The sequence below is a fragment of the Saccostrea echinata genome, unplaced genomic scaffold, assembly GCF_033153115.1.
Source record: "Saccostrea echinata isolate AGI-Se365-2 ecotype Australia unplaced genomic scaffold, CSIRO_AGI_Sech_v1 ptg000054l, whole genome shotgun sequence".
Lineage (NCBI taxonomy): Eukaryota > Metazoa > Mollusca > Bivalvia > Ostreida > Ostreidae > Saccostrea > Saccostrea echinata.
In genome coordinates this window covers 13,382,204-13,405,000 of record NW_026889803.1, presented here as the reverse complement: position 1 = coordinate 13,405,000, position 22,797 = coordinate 13,382,204, and the positions used below count along the sequence as shown (strand labels likewise).

The 22,797-nt window shown below is 33.1% G+C and overlaps 3 protein-coding genes across 5 annotated transcripts in view; 1 reads left to right on the top strand and 2 right to left on the bottom strand.

Moving 5' to 3' along the window:
• The window catches only part of LOC133206390 (enoyl-CoA delta isomerase 2-like), a 13,326-nt gene extending 333 nt beyond the window's left edge, over window positions 1–12,993 (bottom strand). Inside the window, exons 1-10 of one of the 2 annotated variants that reach the window (XM_061342339.1) lie at window positions 12,922–12,993; window positions 12,364–12,517; window positions 10,685–10,783; window positions 8,157–8,342; window positions 7,945–8,017; window positions 2,953–3,055; window positions 1,365–1,485; window positions 1,073–1,162; window positions 525–668; window positions 1–272 (exon numbers count right to left, since the gene is read on the bottom strand). The exon at window positions 1–272 is cut by the window's left edge and continues 333 nt beyond it. In XM_061342339.1, the coding sequence (XP_061198323.1) occupies window positions 114–272; window positions 525–668; window positions 1,073–1,162; window positions 1,365–1,485; window positions 2,953–3,055; window positions 7,945–8,017; window positions 8,157–8,342; window positions 10,685–10,783; window positions 12,364–12,517; window positions 12,922–12,971 (1,179 nt within the window). In that variant the 5' untranslated portion in view covers window positions 12,972–12,993 and the 3' untranslated portion in view covers window positions 1–113. Of the gene's footprint in view, window positions 273–524; window positions 669–1,072; window positions 1,163–1,364; window positions 1,486–2,952; window positions 3,056–7,944; window positions 8,018–8,156; window positions 8,343–10,684; window positions 10,784–12,363; window positions 12,518–12,624; window positions 12,673–12,921 lie in introns of those variants that run through there. The other variant, XM_061342340.1, reaches the window with a different exon arrangement.
• Window positions 1–22,797, bottom strand: part of LOC133206389 (E3 ubiquitin-protein ligase TRAF7-like) — a 324,928-nt gene that overhangs the window by 281,630 nt on the left and 20,501 nt on the right. The window lies entirely within an intron of this gene.
• LOC133206387 (chromodomain Y-like protein 2) lies at window positions 12,989–22,781 on the top strand. 2 transcript variants are annotated; one of them, XM_061342336.1, is made up of 8 exons: window positions 12,989–13,043; window positions 14,920–16,330; window positions 16,563–16,884; window positions 17,058–17,148; window positions 17,493–17,656; window positions 18,314–18,524; window positions 21,039–21,182; window positions 21,903–22,781. In XM_061342336.1, exons 1-8 carry the CDS (start codon window positions 13,020–13,022, stop codon window positions 22,062–22,064), a joined length of 2,529 nt encoding a protein of 842 aa, XP_061198320.1. In that variant the 5' UTR covers window positions 12,989–13,019; the 3' UTR covers window positions 22,065–22,781. The 2 variants fall into 2 exon arrangements, with proteins under 2 accessions (XP_061198320.1, XP_061198319.1); XM_061342335.1 differs by having other exon boundaries at window positions 12,998–13,043; window positions 14,920–16,312.

Here is a 22,797-nt window from a genome sequence, read left to right as displayed (position 1 = left end):
TGATATGTCTACCACTTTGATAGAGTATTTAATCTCTGCCACAAGATTATCACAGAAATCTAGACTATTTTCACACAGACATTATCACCAAAGGCATTTTAGGAGAAGAGAGTCTACAATTTTGAGCTGGATTTGGAGAAAAAGTTCATAATGGCTTTAAAGCACTCTTCGGACTGCCAGCGCTCTACCAAGACCTCACATTCTCTTTTGTTCACCTGATGCAGTATTTCCCGCTCTGCTTCTCTGGACAAGAACTTGGACTTCTGTAAGCTCTGAGAAAACAAAAACAAAAAAGTTTATACACAGTGCTGCAAAATAGCCTAAATTTATAATGATGCTCAACATTTTTGCAGAGTTAACATGTACCAGAACTTTTTAAAAGTCATAAAAGTGAGGATATAGTGACAACTCATTAATTCCTGAGAATCATCTTGTGATAAAGTACAATGATTCCATTTCATTCAATCATTTTTATGGGGGGAGGGGTTGTAATTTCATTAATATTTATCACTGAAGCAACATACCATTTTGGGAAGTTTTGCATACTGCTGAATACGAGTTTGGACGGACCTCTGAAAGTCGTGATCCGGGAAGACTTCAGTCACAAGGTTTCTGTCAAATGCCTCCTGAGCTGTGATTTTCTTGTTAAACAACAGTAGTTCACTGGCCTAGAATCAATAAAATAATGTACTGTAGGATAAGCGCATATCAAATTTTACCTCTAGAATTAAAATTCAAGTACAATTTTAGACTATTCTGACATTATCTTTACAGAAAATGCCCTGTATAATAGGAATATCTAGCAATCATCTATTTTGGCATTTAAAGCCATGGTATTTGTATTGCTAAAAATAAACGTTGCTAATAATTCCATCACAAATGTTATATAAGAGAATAAATAGAGTTATCCCTAAAATGGCCAAAAATTTCCTAATAATAATTGACCAAATTTGGGATAAAATTACTAACTTTGCAAGGTGCTAAAATAACTCATTATATTGTATATAAAAGCATACACAATTATCTTATTTTGTATTAATTGGCTACAAAATTCTGTGTGCATTAAACTTACTTTTGCTGCACCCATCATTCTGGGAAATGTGTAAGAACTGCAACCTTCTGGTGACTGGCCAAGATTTGAGAATGGGGTGTGAAATGTAGCCTAATGAAATCCACAATAAAGCATTGTGATTATTAAAGAACAGTTAGGATAGTTGTAATGTGCTTATTTTTTATGTTCAGTATGAAATACTCTTAAGAAATCATCTAAAGCACAAATTCTTTAAATCCTCAAAAGATGAATCCCATTTTATAGTCAATCCACTAGAATGTGCTCAAAAGTAGAAAAGTTTTAAATTGAATACCTTGTCTGTGGCATACACTGCATCAAAGAGACCCAGCACAGTAACTGACACCCCCAAAGCTGGTCCATTTATGACACCAATCAGAGGTTTAGGAAAATCAATGAAAGCAGAAACAAACCTCCTGAAATTTAATAGCATGCATTGAAAGAGGGATAAGAAACCACTTGGTTTGCAGTATTCACAATTTGAAACATAGGTAATCAAAGATTACAAAGCATGCCTCAATGAATGTTATCTATGAGGCAAAAAAAAAAAAAATAAATCTCACACCAAAGAATGTTCTGGTAGTGTGCTACTAGACGCAACATTTATGGTAGTTTGGTCTGGGTAGGATTTTTAGTAACTTGGGAATGGACTTGCTCCACAAACTGTTCAATTTACCGGAAAATGTAATTAAGAATCAGCATCCGAAGTACGAATTCGAGGTTGTATCGGTATACCGGTATATCATGATTTTTTATTTGCGCGATGTGATACGGAGACTAAGATATTGGTATTTAGTGTGTGATTATAAATTCCAGAAATAAATAAGTTTTTTGTTCAACTTTTGAATTACATGTACAACTACTGGAATTGAAAAAAAATGTTGTAAAACAGTAAAACAACAGCATCCTAGCATCCAAACAAATGCTTTATAAATATATTAATAAAAATTTTAAAAAGTGAAGTTATGATTTCACAATACATGTATATTTCTTAGAAAAATTGTGAAAATTCTTTTGAAATCAAAGTAAACATTGCATGTAAAATATCATGATATTTATATCATGATATTTTGGGGGAAAATCAAAATATATTGTGGGGAAAATCATAACATATTGCGATACAAATTTTTTGGCAATACTCATCCCTAATCCGAAGCAAGTCTGGCAGTGTAAATTCCTTGATGCATCATTCAGGCAAGTTTGGTCAGCATAGGGCTTATTCTAACTTAAAGTAACTTGGAAATTAATCTCTTCCAACATCTTTAATCTGGTCATTCATCCAGAAAATGAATTTCAGATCCAGCATCCAAAGCAAGTCTGGAAGCTTTCATCCCTGGATGAATCATTTGTGCAAGTTTGGTCCAGGTAGGGCTTATATACTATATTACTTGTGAATGGACCTGATTTAAAAACTATTGCCTGATCACTCATCTGAAAAATGTAGGTCAGATCTAGTAGTGTGCATCCCTAGATGCATCATCAATTCAAGTTTAGTCACCATAAGGCTTATAGATACTTGGGAATGGACCTGCTCTTAAAACTTTAAACTGTTCAGCTACATGGTAAGTGTACATGAGTTCTTTTGTAAAATGGGCCCACAGCATCCCAAGCAAGTCTGGTTGTGTGCATCCCTAGATGCATCATCCATGCAAGTTTATTCACCATTAGGCCTAGAGTTTATCAGGAAAGGCCTTCTCTAAAATTACATAAAAAATGTAGATCCCTGAACACAAAGAGACATGTGACTAAACTAGTATACAAACTGGCAATCAATAAACCAACTTAACAAATGAGACCAATGACTCTCAAAATTTTTACTTAAGTATTATTCCACCCTCTTCTTCAAGACTTGCACACCGTCAGAAGGGATATTTAGTACTCACTCTAATATTATTCCACCCTCTTCTGCCATGGCTTGCACGCCATCAGGGGGAATATCCATAAAATTTCCAAGATCATTTCCACTGCAATAGAAATCTCCTGTACCTGAAAAAACACACATAAATGTTTATCACCTCCTATACACATATCACTTTAATACAGCAAGTGCCAATATAAATATCTATTTTTCTGCTAAAGATACAAAACAACAAAAGACTCATGGACCACAACATTCACAACACAGGTGGCTATACTTAAAATATACAACAGACAAACTCTGACAAGATCAGCACAGGATATGTATCACCTTTTTCATGGGTTGTAATGCTACATGCAAGTTAATAAGAAAAGAAAACATTGTAAATAAACTATCACATTCATACATTAAGGACCTTATTCCATGTTCCAAATAAACCCGAGTTTTACTGACTTCTCCAGAAGTCTAACCAGCAGTTGACAGTACATACCATATTTTTTTTAATTTCACTTCTGGCTGTTCAGTAAGCATTGGTTGAACATATTGATAACTAGAAATATGTCCATAGGACATGAATGCCCCGCCGAGGGTATATTAGTAATGCAACATTTTAACACAAATTGAAAAAAGTGAGGTCAAAGTCAAAGGAAAGGTCAAGGTGAAAAAATATTGATGCAGTTGAAAAGCTTACATCAGTATGTATCAGCATATGAAGTTTGACACTAATTTAAGAAAAGTGAGGTCAAGGTCAAAGGAAAGGTCAAGGTCAAAAATTGTTGATGCAGTTTAAAAGGTTACACCAGTATGTATTAGCATATGAAGTTTGACAAAAATATTATGAATGGTTTCTTTAAAACTGAGCTAATTTAAGAAAAGTGATGTCAAGGTCAAAGGAAAGGTCAAGGTCAAAAAATATTGATGCAGTTTAATAGCTCTCATCAGTATGTATCAGCATATGAAGTTTGACACTAATTTAAGAAAAGTGAGGTCAAAGGTCAAAGGAAAGGTCAAGGTCAAAAAAGTTAATGTAGTTGAATATCTCTCATCAGTATGTATCAGCATATGAAGTTTGATAACACTATCTTGAATTGTATCTTTAAACTGCACTAAAAACTTATTTTAGAAAAGTGAGGTCAAGGTCAAAGGAAAGGTCAAGGTAAAAAATATTGATGCAGTTGAATAGCTCTCATCAGTACGTATCAGCATATGAAGTTTGTTAAAAATATCTTGAATGGTTTCATTAAAACTGAGCTAAACACTAATTCAAGAAAAGTGAGGTCAAGGTCAAAAGAAAGGTCAAGGTCAAAAAATGTTGATGCAGTTGAATAACTTACATCAGTATGTATCAGCATATGAAGTTTGATTACACTATCTTGAATGGTATCTTTAAATCTGAGCTAAACACTTAAGAGGCAGTCCACCGAAAAACCAGGCAGTATTGTATTAATAGGCGGCACATCGAATGTGAGGAATATTTGATATTTTATTAAAAACAATATCAATGTTGCCCAAAAGGAATAATGTAATTGAAGATTTGTTTGATAATTGCTTATTTAGTAAAATATCCTTGTGTTTTGTGTTTTTGAATGCCCCTATATAAACCATTGAATGTAGGTCAGAAACAAAGAACTGTAATTTCTAATACATTTTTAACAGGACTATAATTCACACTTAACTAAATCTAGAAATATTTCAACTTTTTGTTTAAAAAATAAAATCGGTGGGAAAAACACTTTTGATAGTAGTTTTCTGGCAAAATATAAGGACGTTTTAATGAAATTTTGCGATGCAAGAGTTATCTCCCGTGGCATCGATAAATCTGCTCAACACCTTTTTATCGGAATCCTAGTGAAATATTTAGAATCGATACACTAAAGAAAATAATTAAACAAAAAACTAAATAATTTATTTTCAAAATATAATTCATTTTCGCCTCCAGACGTAATATTTAGATTAAAATTGGCTCTATTATTCAGGTTGAATCCACGTTTCCATTGATGTATCAGTGACGTCATATACCTGACTAATATTGCGTCACAATGAAATAGTTACAAGTTTCCAGAGAAGTTTGTAAATTCTTTGCGTAAAAGTGTAAAGAAAAAGATTTTTTAAAAAAATGATTTTTCTTTTTCTGTTTAATTACTCTTCAGAGTGCATTATTCTAAATGTTAAATAATATTTTAATATCAAAATGTATTTTATACACGGGCGGTGTCTCAGCTAGATGACGTTTTGATAAGTAATTTTATACATGTCTGGGAACTAATTTTTTTAAACTGATTTACTAGGATATGCGTAAAAATAATTAATGAAGTGTTTATCATGAACATTTCTTATAAAATTGGGAATCAATGATGAATGTTTTAGATTTACGCAACACTTAATTCAACGAAGTTGAGATGTTTACTTCATGATATTTGTAAAAACTTAAATATATTTATCTATGCAGTCAAATCAAAATAAACAATCCGAAGTACGATTAAAAATGAAAAAAAAAACCCTGAAAAATAAGTTATAAAAATATATTTATTGAGTTAAACTACTGCTGAACTCCCCACTATAATTTGGCACTAAAACGGAAGATGGTTTAGTGAAACATTACATTTTTTTAATTTTACTTATTTATTTTTTTAATTTGGCGATTGAAACAATCACACACTCACATTTAATATGGAGTTTAAACATGTGACTATGTTGGCCAATTCTAAAATGTTTTCACGTTTATGGAACCAATTTTTAAAAATAATGATGTCATGACCCCCCCCCCCCCCCCCCTGCTTTTTGCTTGCGATTTATCGGCTCTTGAACAATGATACTATATATGAAAGAACTTATTTTCTTATTTATATAAAATCAAATTTTGTAAAAGAGGAAAAGGCTTTACAGATGACAGATAAGAAAAAATTGGATAAAGTCGAGACTGCACACATAAAAATATTTCCTGTATTTAGGCAAGTTTAATTTCGCCACTGATAGAATTTACTCTTTAATTCCTGAGGAAATAAAAAAGAAATTTTACTTGGAAATAAGATAAATAATAAAACTAGAGAGCTGTCTGCTCTCATTTGTTGCATAATGCATGTACAAATACTTTTTTTTAAATACCGAGTATCTATTAAGAATTCAATCAGATGTTTTACATGTAATCTTCATGTACGTAAAAGACATTAGTAATTTGAATAATATAAATTTGAATCTATGGTTGCACTCATTTAAAAACAGTTAACTGACTGAAAAGAAATAAAAGACAAGCGTATTTTTCTGATGAATTAAAATGAAGAGCCAAATTTTGGAAATGTTTCTAAATTTACAGTAAAAACCGATCCCGATCCGATCGAAAATAATGCAAAATTAACAAATTTATCAAACAAAAGGCACCTGCCACCTATATAACATGTTAAAAAAATAAATCAAGTAAGTTTTTACTCATATTACAACAAAAGAGCCAGATTTAACATTACAATTATAGTATTTTTTTCTTTATATAATTCCGGTCGGGATCGGTTTCATTTGGGAAAATTATAAAAAAAAAAAAAAAAAAAAAAAAAAGGTAAATTTGACTCCTTTTATTTCTTTCAATATACCTGTTCCCACTGATTTTATTGAGTGATTCAAAAGTTTGTACTTTGTATTCATAATAACATAAGAAAAAAAATCTGTCCTTGTAATGTATTGGGTTTTATAACGTAATGAAAACTGGATACTGAATTCAAAAAGTTACTTGCTTAACTCAAATTTGGACCATATAATTTTTTCTAAAGAAGTATAAATTGGAGTCTTATTCATTAATAAAATAAAAGATAAGAGTCTATGCTATAAATAATATTCATCGACACATCCAGCTTTTGAGTATCTGTTACATATAAAACAAAATAAAAACGTAGTATTTTTTTTTACCCTTATGTTGACCTTTTTGCACTTAAAATTAAGCATTTACCAAAAATAGGACTAGAGGAGCACTAAAAATTTTTTTAATGTTGTCATGTGTAAACACTTGCTTTAATAAGTCTACATGCAAAAAATAATTAAAATCCATGACATGCGATGTGCCACCCATTGCCTGGTTTTTCGGTGGACTGCCTCTTAATTTAAGAAAAATGAGGTCAAGGTCAAAGGAAAGGTCAAGGTCAAAAAATGTTGATGCAGTTGCATAGCTCTCATCAATATCTATCAGCATATGAAGTTTGATAAAAATATCTTGGATAGTTCTTTGAAACTGAGCTTTGAACAGAGCTAAACGCAAAGTCGCAAAGTGTGACGGAAGGACAGATGGAAGGACGGAAGGACAGAAGGACGGAAGACGGACATGACAAACACTATATGCCCCAGCCATATTCATGGCGGGGCATAAAAATTGCTCTACTAACAATGAGCCCAGCTATAAATGGTTTAAAATGAATCATTTTTAAACAAATGTACACTTTACACATGTTTAAAGGCAAAACCAATTTTGGGACAAACTTTAAGGATGGCTGTGTGTGCATCCTTGTTATTCTACACACTGTTTAATCCTGTAACATCCCGTTATTCTGCACACTGTTTAACCCTGTAACATATTATTCTGCACACTGTTTATCCCTGTAACATCCGTTATTTTGCACACTGTTTATCCCTGTAACATCCCCATTATTCTGTACACTGTTTAACCCTGTAACATCCCATTATTCTGCACACTGTTTAACCCTGTAACATCCCGTTATTCTGCACACTGTTTAATCCTGTAACATCCCGTTATTCTGCACACTGTTTAACCCTGTAACATCCCCATTATTCTGCACACTGTTTAACCCTGTAACGTCCCATTATTCTGCACACTGTTAAACCCTGTAACATCCCATTATTCTGCACACTGTTTAACCCTGTAACATCCCGTTATTCTGCACACTGTTTAATCATGTGTAACTACTGTGGTAATATTTTGCTTAACTTTTGTAGAGATATTTACCTGTAACTAATGTAACAAAATATAATAAATTTAACAAGATTTTTATCTGTAACTATTTTTAATGAAATTTACCTGTAACTACTGTGATCACCACATTTTTGTCCTCGGCTGCCTCTTTTAAAGCAAGTACCCACTCATCATACATCTAAAAAGTATATAAACAATCATAAATTCTATGTAAGAATTACTTTTGCATTGAAGTCGAATAATAATTCTGAGCAATATCTTTATTCTGTGTCTTTAAATTGTAAATACATGTACATACAAATGAATTTACACTGTACCTCAAAATTGATTGCATTTTTCTTATTAGGTCTGTTGAGTTTGATAGTGTATACACCTCCTTCATTTGTTGTTACTAGTGTGGTAAATTTACCAGAGGTGGCTGTCGTATTTTCAGCAGGAGTTTCTGATTTTTCTTTGCCAGCTAATTCATCAACAAGTTCAATATACTTTTGTTTGGCTGTGTCCTTAGAAAAAAGAAAAACATCAAATTCATTCATAATTCCGGGTATACATAATACACACTTATAACAAACACACTTAGAACGAATTCATGCTTACAGCGAAGTGATTGTCATTACCTGAGGTTTTAAAATGTACTGTACAATTAACAGATATAACAAATAACATTTATAACAATTTTTACAAAGCAAAACAGTTCTTCCCTGGCACTTAACTATAAGCATGTTTTACCGTATTAATAAATATAAAAACCGACATTGAAAATTTTGTTTCCTGTGTACATTCTGTTATCTCTACATAGCTTTGATACTTACATCTGGCTAGACAATGTGGATAATACTTGAATTATTATTACATGTTTTATACAAATGACCATTATAACCACATACATGTGTAAATTTTGTTATATCAATCCATGACTGATGATCAACACATTTGAAATACAATATACAATAAAGAAATTGGAAAAAGTTTTTTTTTTTTAAATTATTTTTTATGCTGATCTAAATACAACATGCAACACACAGAGAGTTGAGAAAAACTATGATTATACAAGAGAACAAAACTGCTACTGCGCCACTATAAAAAAAAAAACCAAAGTACCTTTTCAAAACTTGTTATAATGAATTTGATGGATAAATAGTTACATATATCTGCATAATTTACAAATAAAAAATACTTATTACTCCTTTGCATAATTTATGCATAAAAAATACTTATTACTTCCTAAAACATCACACAGGAAAAAATGTGAAAAACAAATTTTAAAAATCAAGTTCAATGTTTTGCCTGGATGGAACCTGCATTCAAAGTTTCCAGCAATAAATCGTTGCTTTTTAAAATTTTCAAGTGGCAGTGATTGGAAAAAACATATCAACATCAACAACCTATTAAAATTTTTGAACGATGTATCAAATTCTTAACAAACCTGGAAGTCAGAATTTAAAAGAAATCACGTCTGACATTGGCATATTCATTTCAGTTTGGCTTTGTAAAAAAGGCTGATGATGATGATTAAAAAGTCAGCGAAACTCAAATCATTGATGAACAATTTTCCAAAACATTCAAACAACTTTCAGTTGTTGCCTCTTGATTGACATGTGTACCCCAAGAAACCAAAATGGCAAATTGGTAAAATGAGCAAATAAAAGAACAAGGACAATTATTTTCTTTTACTTTCATTTTTTAAAAACATCAAATAATGATGTAAGGAAGCATAGCTAGTATAACAACTAAAAGCAAATCCAAAATATATTCTGACCCTCAAAATTCTTTTTGAGTATAAAAACTACTTCAAAGGGTCATAATGACCCTTGGTTTTCAAAGTTAGTAGAAACACTGGAAGAGTGTGGTAGAGCAGTCAGTATGGTCTCTACAGAGGGTTTCTTTTGAAAGATTTGTTTTAAAAAAATTTAAGAAGTTAAATATATTTGGGTTTTTTAAAAAACAAATGCTGTGACTAAATTAACAAATACCAAAATGTCTTCTATAGGTGGCCACAGCATTCAATACATACACAGTTATTGGAAGATTGTATCATAAATCTGTGGCAAATGGAAGTGTAGTGAATTGGATATGGATGCCAAAGCACTGGGTGACACAGTAGACATGATACAATAGACATACATGTATCACTCTTCATCATTACGGAAACAGGGATACCACCACTGTTGCAACATCACTGACAACCAACTTTATTTCAGTGCAAAAACAGAACTAAGTGCATAATCAGCCTCAGAAAATTAGTTTGCAAGCAAGATGGATTTTTGGTCTTGTGTTAATCGACATCGAGACATCGGCAAATTTGACTGCATTGGACAAGTTGGCATGTTAGATTGATTAACTCATGCCAATTAGGCAAATGTTCTGTGTACATATGAGAATTCTGCAAGGTGTGTTAGCAATTTTGTCAAGTGTATATATGCTCTAGTATTAGGGGTGTAACGATTAAACAGTGTATCACTATACCAAAAAATATTACTGTATAAGTGGAATTTTTAGCGAGCCGCAATTTTAGCAATTCGTCTTGAAAAATTGGTATACAATTTTAGCCAAAAGTAATTTTAGCAATTTTATGATACCCAGAAGTCTAATGGTAACCTCCAATGCAGAAGGATTTGTTTGCAATAGTCAATTTTAGCAATCTCAACATACTCCCCAAAGATGCCAAAATTGAATCCTAGCTAAAATTTCTGCTTTATATAAAGTATATTGTAATTGGGTTTGAAAATTGTATTCCTTTATATCTCAGTCAGCAATATATCCCATTTTCAGAATTTTATTTTTATTTCTGATTGATTTTAAGGAAATTAAAGTTGAATTTATCCTGTATACATAGATAAGATACCTGTGAAATATCACCTAAACTGTTCCAAGCATCCCATTTTGCCTTCCCAACAAAGTCCATCATGCCTGGTTTCTTTGTGTTGCATTTTCCAGTTGTTGCCTAATACACATGACAATTAAACATCAATTAACTCATTGATTAATTATACATTTAAGGCTAAACAAATATTGCACATTCACTGAGCATGTGTATACGATATTTGCATTATTATTTCTTACTCTGACATGCAAATTCTTTTCTCCTCAGGGGTAGACAAATAGAATTTGTCAATACTTGCCCTCGGACAGGTTACCATCGTAAAATTACTTGTCCTGCCAAAAAATATGCTTGTCCCACCTTTTTCTTAATTAACACAAAATTAAAGCATTATCGTTAATATTAAATTATTTCTCAATTGATAAACTACATGGGGACCAAACTATACCAAAATCACTTAATTCTTCCACGGAAAAATTTAGGGGTGAGTCTTGTTCCAGGGAGATTTCTGAGCTTGTGCAGTGCGCATATCTATATGTACATGTACATAATTTAAACATTTCTATGAATTACTTAATTTAACATCCCAAAAATTGAAGACGTCAAATCATTTGATGATTTCCAATTGCAAGGCATATGAATATCAAGCATTAGAATTAAAGTTTACATTGTCAACTTACAATTTCTCAACTGAAAAAAAGTTATTTCATGTCCTGCATAATATGCATACATGATCACAGTTCAATATTTTAGTAGTAAAATTTTACGTTTAAAATCCAGATTTCTTTCCGTATTTTCGGGGTATTAGTTAAGTAAAAGTTTCAGTCTATTTTCTTCAAAATTCTTAAATGAGGTATTCCCTATTTTTTTTATTTAAAAATAATGTATAATTGTTTAATTGAAAACAAAAAAAATATTATACAGTAATTGATTATGAAAACCACCATTGTATGCCGATCGTGACTTTCTGTGATCGCTAGTCAACAGCTCCAATTTTAATATCAGTATAAAACGTTTGTATTCACGGCATGAACTTTACAATACCTAAAAAGGTCTAAAATCCTCTTCAACTTTACAATACCTAAAAAGGTCAAAAATCCTCTTCCACTTTTATTGACATGGAATCGATAGCTGCTATGTTTTACATCGTGTGTATATTTTAACTACACATGAATGGGTAAATTCTAGAGGAGTTCCGACCGAGTATTCGATGTAGTGATGAACAGCAGCAAAAACAGGTGCTCTACTGTGATTCATTACATTTCAACAGCGGTAAAACAAACAACATTTGATTTTTTGTTAACTGGAGAAGCACTTGTCCGCGGGCAGGTACCACTTATCAAATAACTTGCCCGCCAAACAAAATTGGTTGTCCCGGGCGTCGGGCAATGCTATTTGTCTAGCCCTGCTCCTTTATAGTTAAGAAAGAAGGTTTCATTAAAACATTTTTAAAATAAAATATTAGTATAATACAGAACGTCATGTGATCAAATCCCATAATAAGGTGTAATGGGAAAGGGGAAAAATGTGATGGAACAGACTGGGATTCAAACCGGGGCCCCCTGAATCTCTAGTCAGGTGCTCCACAAACTGAGATCTCTAGCCACCTGCGATCAAACCCGTCTGATTGCCACGAAGGCATGGTAGATTTGATCATGTACCAAACTGTATTGGCTATATTATTAATGAATGGAAATAAATACTTGTTTAAACAATGCATATATTCTCAATTTGACATCATTTCCTGGATCATCCTTCAGAAAATTCAGTCGAGTCTTTGCTTTCTCGAAATCATCATCGTATGCTCCCATAGCTCGTACTGACAATTGGATTGAGCGGTTCTGGATAATACTGACCCTGAAAAAGAAAGACATTTGATAATTTTTTGAATATCATATTTAATTTTGAATAATTACTCAAAAAAATTCTTTAAAAATCTAATTATTTAATATTTTAGTTTTCACCTTTTAGTATCAAACATCATTGAGACATGTAAAAATTGTTAACAATTTTTCATTCAGGAATCCCTGAAGCAATGTGTCACCACAATTTTCTCATGATAATTGGACTTTGACCAGCTATTGCATTAACGTGTTAGGCCTACTCAAAATGCAAAAGCAGACGTTGTGGTTAATATGATTACAAACTTGCAATTCTACGGCATATATCGACAAAATATAATTATTTAACAAAGATTACATAATTTGTAATCATATTCTTTAGAACTACAAAACTTTTTTTGAATGTATTAAAAGCTATACCATTTGTTTACTCCAACAACACGAAGCCGATGCAACAAGGAGGCAGCCATTACTATTTTCACAGCGCCACCGTGTGGCAATATTTTGCAGACCGCGCTATGGCGGACAATAAGCACTATGAGGTAAATTATAGATATATCGAGCTGTTTATGACCATTCTAGTCTTCCGTGAAATATTTGAATAGCTTTTATTTTATTTCCTGACCATAAACTGTTAAAATCAATTAGTATTTATGTGATCATATTAATATAAATTCTACATTCACAACAGAAAGTTTATACGATAAAAGTATATTTGCTCTGTCATTTTGAAACCCAAGCAAGGGAAAAAAATGGAAATTTTGTAGTTTATAAATAAATCAGCGATGTAAAGTGTAGAGTTACGGAAGGTGTATTTCAATAGCTGTTTAAAAAAACGTGTCATTTGAAAATTTTCAAACAATCAACAGCTGATCGAACATTGCAGAACTAAAGAATTATTTTTCAACATTCTCTGATAGATCTATATGCCTATCTAAAATTTTGTATAAAAGAAAGTAAAGTTGATTTTTAGGATGTAAGTTTAGCAAGTTATATCAAGTTCATTGTAATGTATATAAATTACAATCTACATTTGTTTTTTTCTTGGAATTGCTTAAACTTGAGTTCCCAGAATTATTATTTGTGTATATAGTCCTAATTTTTAAAACTGCAAAAGTTAAAACAGTGTTAATGGCACATTAAAAGCCTAAAAGAAAATCTCAGCATTTAAATTATTACAAGTATATGTACGTATGCAGAATGCCAGGCCATAGCTAATAAACATGAAAAACTGCATGTCTGAAAATAAAAATATTGATTGTGTTATCAAATAGCTCTTGTTTAAACTTTTTAAATATATTTACTTAATATGTGCATATGTGAAATTAAAATTTTTAAAGTCACTTTTGGCACAGCACTTTTCCACCAGTTGTGTTGGATTTGAAAATCATGCATGTTTTGTATACAATGATATATTTCTTTTTACCGCAGAAGTTTAAGATTTCTTATATTTTTCTTTAATTAATGTAGTTATCAATTTAATAAAAAAAATTGGTACAATATCAGTCTTAATTGTGCATTCCCTTTTTTTGGTGTGTGTGTTGGGGGGGGGGGGGGGGGGGGTACATGAAAGACTTCACTGAATGTCAAGGATTCATCAAGGATTCATTTTCTCTAATAATTAGTTACATTTAGTTTTACAAGAAAATAAGTGCCCTTTTTATGTGCCTAAATTTTACAGAAAAATTCAATTCATGGTTGTCATCTTATTATATTTTGATGTTAAAGCATTGTTTACTCATGTTACTACAGCACAAAACACATTTCTGCCCAGTTTAGACTGCATTTTATCTTTATGATTTACAAAGCAAAAAAAATTATTCCATTTCAGCAGATCATGGATTATAAGAAACTTTTCATTTATTTTTGAATGAATATTCAGAATTGTTAAGAAACAAAACATGCTTATCTGTTGTATAGTCATAAATTTTGACCAGTTTTATGTGTTTTAATTTTGTCATGTTATACTGCTGCATATTGTCAGGACATGTCATTGTTGGATTGTATTCCACTTTGGAATGTTGTAATTTTGCTATGTAGTCATGCATAATCCCCTGTACCCCCCCCCCCCCCATATAACCTTCATAGGCATACACGCAGACTTTTGGGTAAATTTTATTTAGTAAAATGAAAAAAAAAATCAATGTATCCTTTGAACAGGTACAGAGTAAAACCAGAAATGAAAGAAAGTATAAGGTGTAAATTTTTCTCAGTCTCATTATAATGAAAATTCAAACTTAAATTAGAATTTTCCTTAAAGTTAAGGCACAGTTCTTGTATTACTATAAAATTTTGGAAATATTTTTCATGCTATTATAGGCGTTTAAAGCAATCATACCTGAACGCTCTGCTATGTTACGTGTAGACTGCTGTGATAAGACATTCCTTTCTATAACAAAATGTGATTAAATATTTTAGGTAGAAAAGATTTTGGACAAAAGCAGTATAAATGAACAAATCTATTACTTGATTCGATGGAAGGGGTTCGGATCAGACTGGGACACGTGGGAACCAGTGGATAACCTGATTGATTGCCTACAGCTTGTTCTGGACTTTGATGCTGCAAAGGAAAGATCCTCACAGTTACTGGATTCATCTTTAGAAGCTGTTGCTAGAGGAATTCCCAGTCCAAAGAAAGATGGCAAAACTAAAAACAAATCTTCATCTGTGAGCAAATCTTCAAATGTAAAAAGCTATGTGTCATCCATGAAGAAATCTCCAAAATCTCCTAGAAAAAGCCCATATAAAGTTTCTGTTGAAAGTGTTAAAGGGGTCAAGGATGAAAAGATGCGAAAGAGGCTTGCAAGGGAGAAGGGAAAGCTTTTTATTGACATGAAAAAGGAAACATTTATACCAACAAAGAATGAAAGTGGTCAAGGTCCTGGGGAGGGTGAAAGCTCAAATGCAGCAAGTGGAACTAGTCCAGAGGGTCAGAAATATCCAAAGAGGGATTCTAGTCCAAGGTCACCACAGAAAAATGAAGGAAATATTTCACCAAAGAAAGACACTGAAAATAAGCTTAAAACAGATGATGTTGATTCCAAAAGTGCTGAAAAGGATTTAAAAACAGACAAAAGTCAGTCATCTTCAAAAAAGAAAGAAGAAAAAGATGTAAAAGATACAATAAAGAAATCGATGGATAAGGGTTCACCCAAGGGATTGAAAAAATTAACAAAAACAAGTGCTTCAGAGAAAGTTATACGTGATAAAAAGTATAAAAAGTCTGTAAAATATGCTATGAAAGTAAAACTGAAGCCTACAGGAAAAGTGAAAAAGGAAAGTGATAAAAAAGACAAAAAGAAGAAGGACAAAGAGGAAGTGAAAAAACTTGTTCAGAAAAAAGTTTCCAAAGAAGACAGTAAATCAGACAATAGTTCAGAGGTAAAAAAGAAATTTAAGACATCTCAATCAGGAAAAACTCAGAAGACCGAGAAATTCACTGACAAGTCTACAAAGAACAAACCGGAAGGAGAAAAAGCAAAGAAAGGCAAAGCCACCAAACGTAAAGTGGAAGAGGATTACCACATTGTGGAGTGTTCCACCTCAGATACTGACGATGAACCTCTGTGTAAAATGAAAGTCAAGAAATTGAAGAAGAGCAGCAGTGATTCTTCTCTTGTGAGCAGGAAGAAGGACACGAAGAAAGGTTCTCCCAAGTCGAAAACTGGTCAAGATGGTAGCAATCAGGCTGTAAAAGTCAAGCCAAAACAATTGACTGTAAACAATGTAAAGAGGAAATTAGAGGTCCGTGTTCAACCACTGGGCTCCACATCCAAATCTAAAACAATGAGACTCATTGACAGCAAAAAGGGTAAAGAAATGGCAAAGGGTACCAAAACAATTTTATACTATAATTTAATGCATGTATTAATCGATATTCAGTAGAGTAAAATTCATATATATATATTCCTTTGTCATGTTTGTGGGGTTGAAATTTCTTTGCCATTTATCTGGATTATGAAACAGACTGATTTTGAGAAGCTCTTTGAGCAATAAATCTTGGAATTGTATACCTTACACATGAAATGACATATACAGTGAGTTCTTTTGTCTTTTGGCAGTTCAACCTGTTTCACCCAAAATTTCCTCCTACACCACAGTAAAGCCAGTGACTATAAGTGGGGTGGGAATAGTGAATTTGGTGGTAGATGCAGATCTTGCCACACCCCTATCTGGAGATGTGCCGGGGAACCAGTACCTCCCTTCTGTGACTCCAGTTAGCCCCTCCTCTGTCTCCTACAAGTCTCTGTTAGACAACATGCCACCCTCCCTTCTTGCCAAGAAAGGTGGAGGGAAGAAGAAAGACACGGATGATACATCAGAGGATGACCAGGAGAAAGTGGAGAGACGGATTAGTGTACGCCAAAGTGAATGTGCATACAGGTACAGGAAATACATAGACGTAATATAAAGGATTATAAATACACCTCAGTGGTGCAATCTTCTCCTCTGAAATAAAGTATCTAAAGAAGGACATTGAAGTGTTTTTATTCTATGAATAATGGTTAGGTTAACATGTGAGTGTCAAATATCTGATATGTATCTATTGATTTCAGGTATAAGGATATTGTTGTGAGGAAATGTCAGAGATACACTCAGATCTGGCTTAACACTCACACCAAGATTAAAAATGTTCTCAATCCACAGGTAAGAATAATCCCATTGATTTTTGTGGTTTCTTTTTTTTTTGGGAGGGGGGGGGGGTCACCATAGCATGCCTCCATTTACGCTTGATTGTGATACATTGGTGAATTGAATTTGATTTTTCTATTCATCTGTTTACCCATTCACATCTTTCATATGGCCTCGACATTTAAACTACATAGTTTGAGATTTATGTATATCTTCATCTAGAAAGTGCCATGTCGGGTGTACATGTACTACTGCACACTAGTGCATCCATGATCCTTAATACTCATATGCAAACTGTATCACCTTTTTTGCCAACTCAGACTATTTGGAGGATTATTTTTGATGTTGCTAATTTGCAGGTTATTCAAGAAACTCTTCAAGCCCTGAACTCTGCAAAGTATGATGACAGCAGTTTGATTTTGTTCAGTGGACTAGGGAATGTGTTTTGCAATGGGGTGGATTTGATGTTTCTCTTGTCTGGGGAAAAGAGAGTTGTGGTTCGGCAAATGGTGGATGCTCTCAGGTTTGTCCAATATCTTAGCAATAGCATGAAGCTCTTATAATTTATTTAGAAGTTAGTTTGTTCTTTTTATCTGGGGAGAAGAGGATGGGGGAAACGTGTGATTAAAGAGGTATTTTAAGAGAATATGACCAAAACATTTCATTGAGCAATGATGCCAAATAATAGAAATTTCTATGCATCTAACACATCTAGTGAGCTTTATGAGCTTTATATTTTCATGCCCAGGATATTAAAGGTGTTGGTGCATCTTTAACATATTAAAACAGAAACTTTAGAACATAAATGCCGATGATAAAGAATAGAGAAAGAAAATTCTAGAAACTTAGGGTTGCAGTAATACTGTAAACATAAATAAAGTAGCACACTCAAACTTAGGGCAATCTTCCTCTTCAACTACCGGTAATTAGCACAATCATGAAGCAGCACATCTGCATTTAAAAGTGACATTTACAAGTTTAAATCATATATATGTGTGTATGTGATTAAGCAAACTAGAAGCAGCATGAAAGATGCTAAATTAGGATAAGAACATATACAGTAGTTTAGATTATTGAACAATACATGTACATGTACATATATTTACCAGACTTCAACCTAGTATTTTTACAAGTATTTTCACACCTACAACTAATGTTGCAAAATATTGTATTTTTCCAGAGATTTTACAAAGGCTCTTATCACTTTCCCTAAGCCTGTAATAGCTGTGGTCAATGGACCTGCTGTAGGCCTAGGTATGGCCATGCTTCCTCTGTGTGACATTGTGTATGCCAGTGACAAGGCTACATTTTATCTGCCATACTCCACTCTGTCCCAGACCCCTGAGGGATGTGCCTCCTACACTCTCCCGCAGTCAGTTGGCATGGCTATGGTAAGTTGGGACTACAAACTTATCAATGTTCATGAATTTTAAAATCAACAGAAGTTAGAAGAATGAACATATACTTGTATATTCTAATAATAAAAGAATCACATTTTTATTAGTTTACTTGCATGTACGGTATTTATGTATTTTTAACTTCCCAATCCTGATATACATGTAAACGAAGAAACAGAATGAAGATCAAATAAAATTCTTCATCAAGAATGTCTTATAGATATCTAAATCAGATACTGATTTGCCTTGGAAATTTTTTTTACAAAGTTTGTGAAGAGTTAAGTTTCACAAAATTTATCACCATATTAAAGTTTTGATAAAAGGTACCATACTGCATGTATGTAACAAAACCAATACATTTTGTAAAATCTCTACTTTTTGCAAAAATAACCCACATGGAAGTCACAAAACTTTATCCCTTAAAAGTTTCCACATTTACAATATACGTTGATGAATTCTTACTGGATTTGACTAGTTTTAAACAATTATGAGCAAGATTTGGAATTTTGCTTCAAGTACATGTTCTCTTGAATAATGGAGAATGTTTTGCCCTGTTCTGTTCACACGGAGAGTTTAATTCGCAGTAAATTAATGCGAAGTAAAATGATGCAAATTAAACTAATGCAAATTAAATTGCGTTCACCCGACAGCTAGTGCAAAGTAAACTAATGCGAATTATAATTATACCCCCGCTCCGAAGGAGAGGGGGGTATACTGTTTTACCCTTGTGTGTCTGTCTGTCCGTCTGTCTAGCTGTCCGTCTGTCTGTCTGTCCGTAACAAATTTTGGTCGCAGTTTTCTCAGCAACTACTTGTTGCAGATGCTTGAAATTTTAACACACTCTTTGTTTAGGCATGCCATATTGTGGGATTCATTTTTGTACTAATCTGATGTCAACTTCCTGTTCATCCGTGCGTCCGTCCGTACCATACATAACAAACTTTGGTTGCAGTTTTCTTAGCAACTACTCATTGCAGATGCTTGAAATTTTAACACACTCTTTGTTTAGGTATACCATATGGTGGGATTCATTTTTGTAGGAATCTGATGTCAACTTCCTGTTTATCCGTGCGTCTGTCCGTACCATACATAACACATTTTGGTCGTAGTTTTCTCAGCAACTACTCATCGCAGATGCTTGAAATTTTAACACACTCTTTCTTTAGGCATGCCATATGGTGGGATTCATTTTTGTACAAATCTGATGTCAACTTCCTGTTTATCAGTGCGTCTGTCCGTACCATACATAACACATTTTGGTCGTAGTTTTCTCAGCAACTACTCATCGCAGATGCTTGAAATTTTAACACACTCTTTGTTTAGGCATGCCATATGGTGGGATTCATTTTTGTACTAATCCGATGTTAACTTCCTGTTTATCCATGTGTCTAACCGTACCATACATAACAAACTTTGGTCGCAGTTTTCTCAGCAACTACGCATCCCAGGTGCTTGAAATTTTAACACACTCTTTGTTTAGGCATGCCATATGTTGGGATTCATCATTTTTGTACAAATCCGATGTCAACTTCCTGTTTATTCGTGTGTCTGTCTGTATCATACATAACAAATTTTGGTCGTAGTTTTCTCAGCAACTACTCATCGGAGATGCTTGAAATTTTCGCACAATCTTTGTTTAGGCATGCCATATGGTGGGATTCATTTTTGTATGAATCTGATGTCAACTTCCTGTTTATCCGTGTGCTGTCCGTACCATACATAACAAACTTTGGTCGTATTTTCTTATCAACTACTCAACGCAGATACTTGAAATTTTAGCAAATCTTGTTTAGGCATGCCATATGGTGGGATTCATTTTGGTACAAATCCAATGTCAACTTCCTCTTTTTCCCCACATCTGTCTGTACCATACATAACAAATTTTGGTCGCAGTTTTCTCAGCAACTACTCATTGCAGGTGCTTGAAATCTTAACACAATGTTTGTTTAGGCATGCCATATGTTGGGATTCATTTTTTACTAATCCAATGTCAATTTCCTGATTATCACTGTGTTTGTCCATAACTGAACTTGTGTATTCACATCCGAGTGGGGGTATTATTAGTGAGCATTGGCTCACAGACTTCTTGTTTTATTTCTACAACAAGGCTATTCAGTGAGGCTATTATGACATCATTTCAAATCATGTCACATTGTGCAGAGCAGATAATGTCATAGTGTCTGTACACATTTTAGTGATAAACATAATTCTCCTTTGTTTTCCACTCAAATATAGCACAAGTACTTATATTTGATCATCGACATGTGGCCTGTGACTTAATTCTGTCCTTACGCATGCGTCAAAATTTAATTCGAATTAGCTTTGCTTAGCGTTCACATGGAGCTAATGCAAAGTAATTTAATGCGCAGTAAACTAATTCGAATTAAACTAATTCGCATTATATTCTCCGTGTGAACGCGGATCAAATTTAATTCACAGTAACTTACGTTTAATTCGAATTTAACTCTCTGTGAGAACAGGCCACTTATATGGATGATATTATTTTAGGCAAATGAGCTGCTGCTGGCAGGTAGGAAGGTGACAGCTATAGAGGCCTGTCAGCTAGGTCTGGTGTCTCAAGTATTCTGGCCCACATCTATGATGCAAGAGGTCATTCCAAAGATACAGAACATTGCACTACACTCAGCAAAGGTAACTATACAGGGCTCTAATTGGCGACTAATTTTGTCGCCATGGCGCCAAAAAGTTTTGATTGGTGCCTAAAAATTTTCTATAAGTTGCCAAATTGGTGACTGTTTTAAATTGACTTGGCGATCATCTGATTCCAAAAATTTTAACATTTTTACCAATTTTAATTTCTGAAAAGGTGAAAAGAAATTTAAAAGAAGAGGAAATTATTTTTAGCAATGGACATGTCGTGTTTTCTCAGTCACGTCATGGGTCCCTATATTGATTGCTATTAACTTTTATAGTTGGCACTCTAAAAAAAATTGCTTGGCGACTAAATATTTGCATTGGGGACTAAATTTTTTTGATAAGGTGCCAGCTGGCGCCTAAATTTTAGAAGCCACTTAGAGGCCTGCTACAGAGGTTCAATTCATTCTTACGTGAGAGGAAGACAATAAACTGTTGGTATGAAATAATCTACTTTGGGTAGTGTGAAGAATGATCGGTTCCTGGACTTTTTTGGAACATGTACATGATTGTTCTGTAAATGTACTTTATACCTAATTCAAACAAATTTTAATAAAAGTGATCATTTTCAAAAAACAAGCTGAAAATTTAAAGCTTTGAGTTTAAAATGATTGACATTTTTCTTTCAAAACATTTATTGATATTGAAACAGTAAACTACATTTACCAGAAAATTAAACTTGTGATAAGAAGATGTATATAAATTTAATTTTTGTAGGCTTTAGAAACCACCAAGTTGTTGCTCAGAAGCCACCAAAGAACCAAATTGGAGTTGACTTGTGAGTCAGAGAGTAACATTCTGTTAGAACGCTGGCAGTCTTCAGAGTGTCAGAAATCCATTCAAGCCTTCCTCAACAAGGAAGAAATTTACAGTTCTTAGTGGCATAACAAGACTCTTATCAAGGATGTAAATAACGAGATCTCAGCAACCAGGAAGTAACGGCATGTAGGTTACGACTCAGCAAATGTGTTATTTTCTTTTAGCGAAATGTTTATGTATGTGTTCTCCCAAGCAAAATTTGCATCCTTTTAATTCAGGATGTACTTATTACCTTTCATTACAAAGGAAATTTTGTCAGAAAGCCTCTGTGAATTTAATTGTCAATCAGCAACAGTAAAAATAATGCAGATACACATACTTAATTCCTTGTCTGATTAAATTACACTGTAATTGGAGTTTAAATATTACCTACATATATGTGAGGAAATCTTTATTTTCTTTGGGAAGTATTTGAAAGATATGGGACTTAAATTAATAAAAACATTTTAATGGAATTCAAGATGCTGTATTTTTGTGTGTGAAAAAAGGTATTGAAACCCTTTATATCTTTATAAATTGATTTTAAAAAAAGCACATGTACTTTTAATGTTTCAAATTGAGTGGGAATTTACTAATTCAGGGAAAGTCATTTATTGAATCATCTTTTCAGGGAAATGTAAATATACCTGTATGTATGTCCACAACATATATTTTTCACGATATTTTTATTACAACTTTATTCTAGACTTGTGGAAAAAGTTTAGAGAGGTGGTTTCTTTTCTCCCCACTCTTTTTTTTTTTCTTTTGAAAATTTGTTTAATATTGAAAGAAGTTTTGTTTTAAGCATTTATTA

Coding starts and splice junctions, on each gene's coding strand:
- LOC133206387 (XM_061342336.1), top strand. CDS start 13,020: ATGGCGGACAATAAGCACTATGAG. Junction 16,331..16,562: donor GGGTAAAGAAATGGCAAAGG/GTACCAAAACAA, acceptor GTCTTTTGGCAG/TTCAACCTGTTTCACCCAAA. Junction 21,183..21,902: donor TTGCACTACACTCAGCAAAG/GTAACTATACAG, acceptor TAATTTTTGTAG/GCTTTAGAAACCACCAAGTT.